Consider the following 2,500-nt stretch of genomic DNA (forward strand, 5'->3'; position numbering starts at 1 on the left):
CTCGGGGGGCGGGATCGGCTGCTTCCCGTTCTTGTAGATGGTCAGCGGACACGCGATGAAACACGCCGAGAACTTCAGATTCCAGTTTTCTCGAATGATCTTGATGGCGCCGTTAACGATGAGCGTGCTCGAGTTGGAGTACCAGTACTTGCACCACACGCGGTCGCTCTTCTTGGTCTGCGTGGCGCCGATGACTCTGATGATCCTCCCCTTGCGGTCGTCGTAGTAGGCGGAATACACGAAGAACTTGTGCTTCGTGTGGTAGACTGGCTCCCACTGGCCATCCGTCGCCGTGCTGTTGTTCCCGAAGTAGTCCACCTCCTTCAGCCCCAGCATGTTCAGCCAGTCCACCTTGGCGATGCCATGGACGGACTTGACCAGGTTCCCCGTCACTCGGGCCATGAGGTGCGTCTCGTCCACGTTCTTCCTGAAGAAGCGCTCGTCGTTGCCCGTCTTGCCCTTCACGGACAGCTCCTGCCGCCGGTACGTATCGATCTCCAGTTGGCCCACGAGCTTCTTCTCGTCCATGAAGTAGTCCGGGATGTCCCCCATGGAGTCGAAGTCCTGAGGACGCTTGCCCATGAAGAGCATCCCTGACCGGTGCTCGTCGATGAAGAACACCTCGGCTATGAGGATCACCAAGAACACCAGCAAGAACACGAGGACGAAGACGATGGACATGTTGTTCCTGTCCTTGATTCTCTGGCGCTGCTTCTTCACCATTGCGTTGCGTCGTTGTCGAGTGAACCCATTGAGGAGCGAGTACCTACAGGCAAACCGAGAACCTGTCAGTCAGCAGTCAACGGAAGCTGAACCCGACTGCAGTCCTCAAATGTGTTTACGGTTAATTACGTAAAATCTAAATCTCGAAAGGAGAAGGAGTAGCAGGTGTGATGTTGACATTTAAACGGAATAGGCAATAAGAGAGATGAATAAAGAGACGGTAAGCGAAACAACGTCTTACGCTGGGACACATGTTATCAAAGGCAGTTTTGCCAAACGTGAATTGTAACAAATGGAAATGATGGTAAGTTTGGGAGGATATATAGATAGACAGATAGATAGAGAAGGATGAGGGGAGAGAGCGAGAGAGAGGGAGAGCGAGAGAGCGAGAGAGAGAGAGAGAGAGAGAGAGAGAGAGAGAGAGAGAGAGAGAGAGAGAGAGAGAGAGAGAGAGAGAGAGAGAGAGAGAGAGAGAGAGAGAGAGAGAGAGAGAGAGAGAGACTGAGACAAACAGGACAGAGGTAAAGAGCGGATGAGGATGAGAGAGATAAATAGATAGAGAGAGAGGGGGAGGGAGGGAGGAAGAGATCAAGAGAGAAATGTCATGTTCTTGTGTTTAGATCCAAGCATCTACATGGGAGGAAATGTCATACAAGAAGACGTGTCAAAAGTGCAGAGACTGAAAGAGAGAAAAAGAGAAGGAACGAGAGAAAGAGAGAGAAGAGAAACAGACAGACAGACAGACAGACAGACAGACAGACAGACATACATACATACAGGCAGACCCCCCAAAAGAAGAGTCAGGGACAGAGAGAGGCGAGAACACTCACTTGTTATGTATGGAGCGCCAGTATCTCAGCGCCTCGCTCCTCATCGTCATCTTGTCGCGGTCGCCCTTAATACGCATGCGCGTGGAGCTTGTGGTGCTGCCGCGGTCTAGTGCGCAGGAGAAATGTCATTTATTCACTCTTCTCATCTTGGAAAATAGTTACAAAGCACTTAACACTAAACGGATATTTGTACTCCCGTATCCTCGTAATATTTTTTTCCCTTCAAGGAATGGATATGCAAGGAAACTTGATTACACGTCAGCCTGTGGATACGTATAGACGTGGGTGCTGAGTGGGGAGCGTGGAGCGTCGGAGTGAGTCAAGGATTAAAAGACTTTAGGCCAGAGAGAGAAACATGAACGGAGGCAAGTGGCAGAACGCGAGTGATGAAGCGAACGAGGAAGTGAGGAAATGGTTATAAACAAAGAAGAAGATGGAGTGAGGGGGAAGAAATATTGTGAAAGGAATGAAGAAGGATGAATGAGAGGAAAAGTAGAAGAAATTATTATGTCTGTGAAGAAACAAAAAAAATCTTTCATATCTTGAAGGAAAAGTATGAACACTATTTGAATTGCATGAAAATATCTTAGAACTGTAAAAAGAGTATGATGTAAACGAGAATGAAAAAAGTATATAAATACATTAGTATGGAAATATAAAAGATATCGTAAATTTCTTATATACTAGAATTGCTCGTGATATTCGTATAAACAGACTTTCTAATCCCAAATATTTGCGTCTGGAAACAGCATAATCGTGGAAAGATTTATCATAACAAACTATACGACCAGAAAAAAAATATGAATGAATATGAATACTTTAATATCACACCTTCATTACAATCATGTAATTCTGATGAAATAATAATACCAAAGCCCTGATTACATGCCTTGCAATATTCATTCTAATCCATACATTTCTATTCTTCACATTCGTTGCTTGCAGAC

General features: G+C 46.1%; 1 protein-coding gene across 1 annotated transcript in view; it reads right to left on the reverse strand.

Moving 5' to 3' along the window:
- Positions 1-2,500, reverse strand: part of LOC122248552 (uncharacterized) — a 41,116-nt gene that overhangs the window by 8,089 nt on the left and 30,527 nt on the right. Inside the window, exons 5-6 of the mRNA XM_043008643.2 lie at positions 1,554-1,659; positions 1-766 (exon numbers count right to left, since the gene is read on the reverse strand). The exon at positions 1-766 is cut by the window's left edge and continues 536 nt beyond it. Coding sequence (XP_042864577.1) covers positions 1-766; positions 1,554-1,659 — 872 coding nt within the window. The remainder of the gene's footprint in view (positions 767-1,553; positions 1,660-2,500) is intronic.

The sequence above is a fragment of the Penaeus japonicus genome, unplaced genomic scaffold (assembly GCF_977035675.1).
Source record: "Penaeus japonicus unplaced genomic scaffold, GWHDUDI00000001_assembly GWHDUDI00000020, whole genome shotgun sequence".
Classification (NCBI taxonomy): domain Eukaryota; kingdom Metazoa; phylum Arthropoda; class Malacostraca; order Decapoda; family Penaeidae; genus Penaeus; species Penaeus japonicus.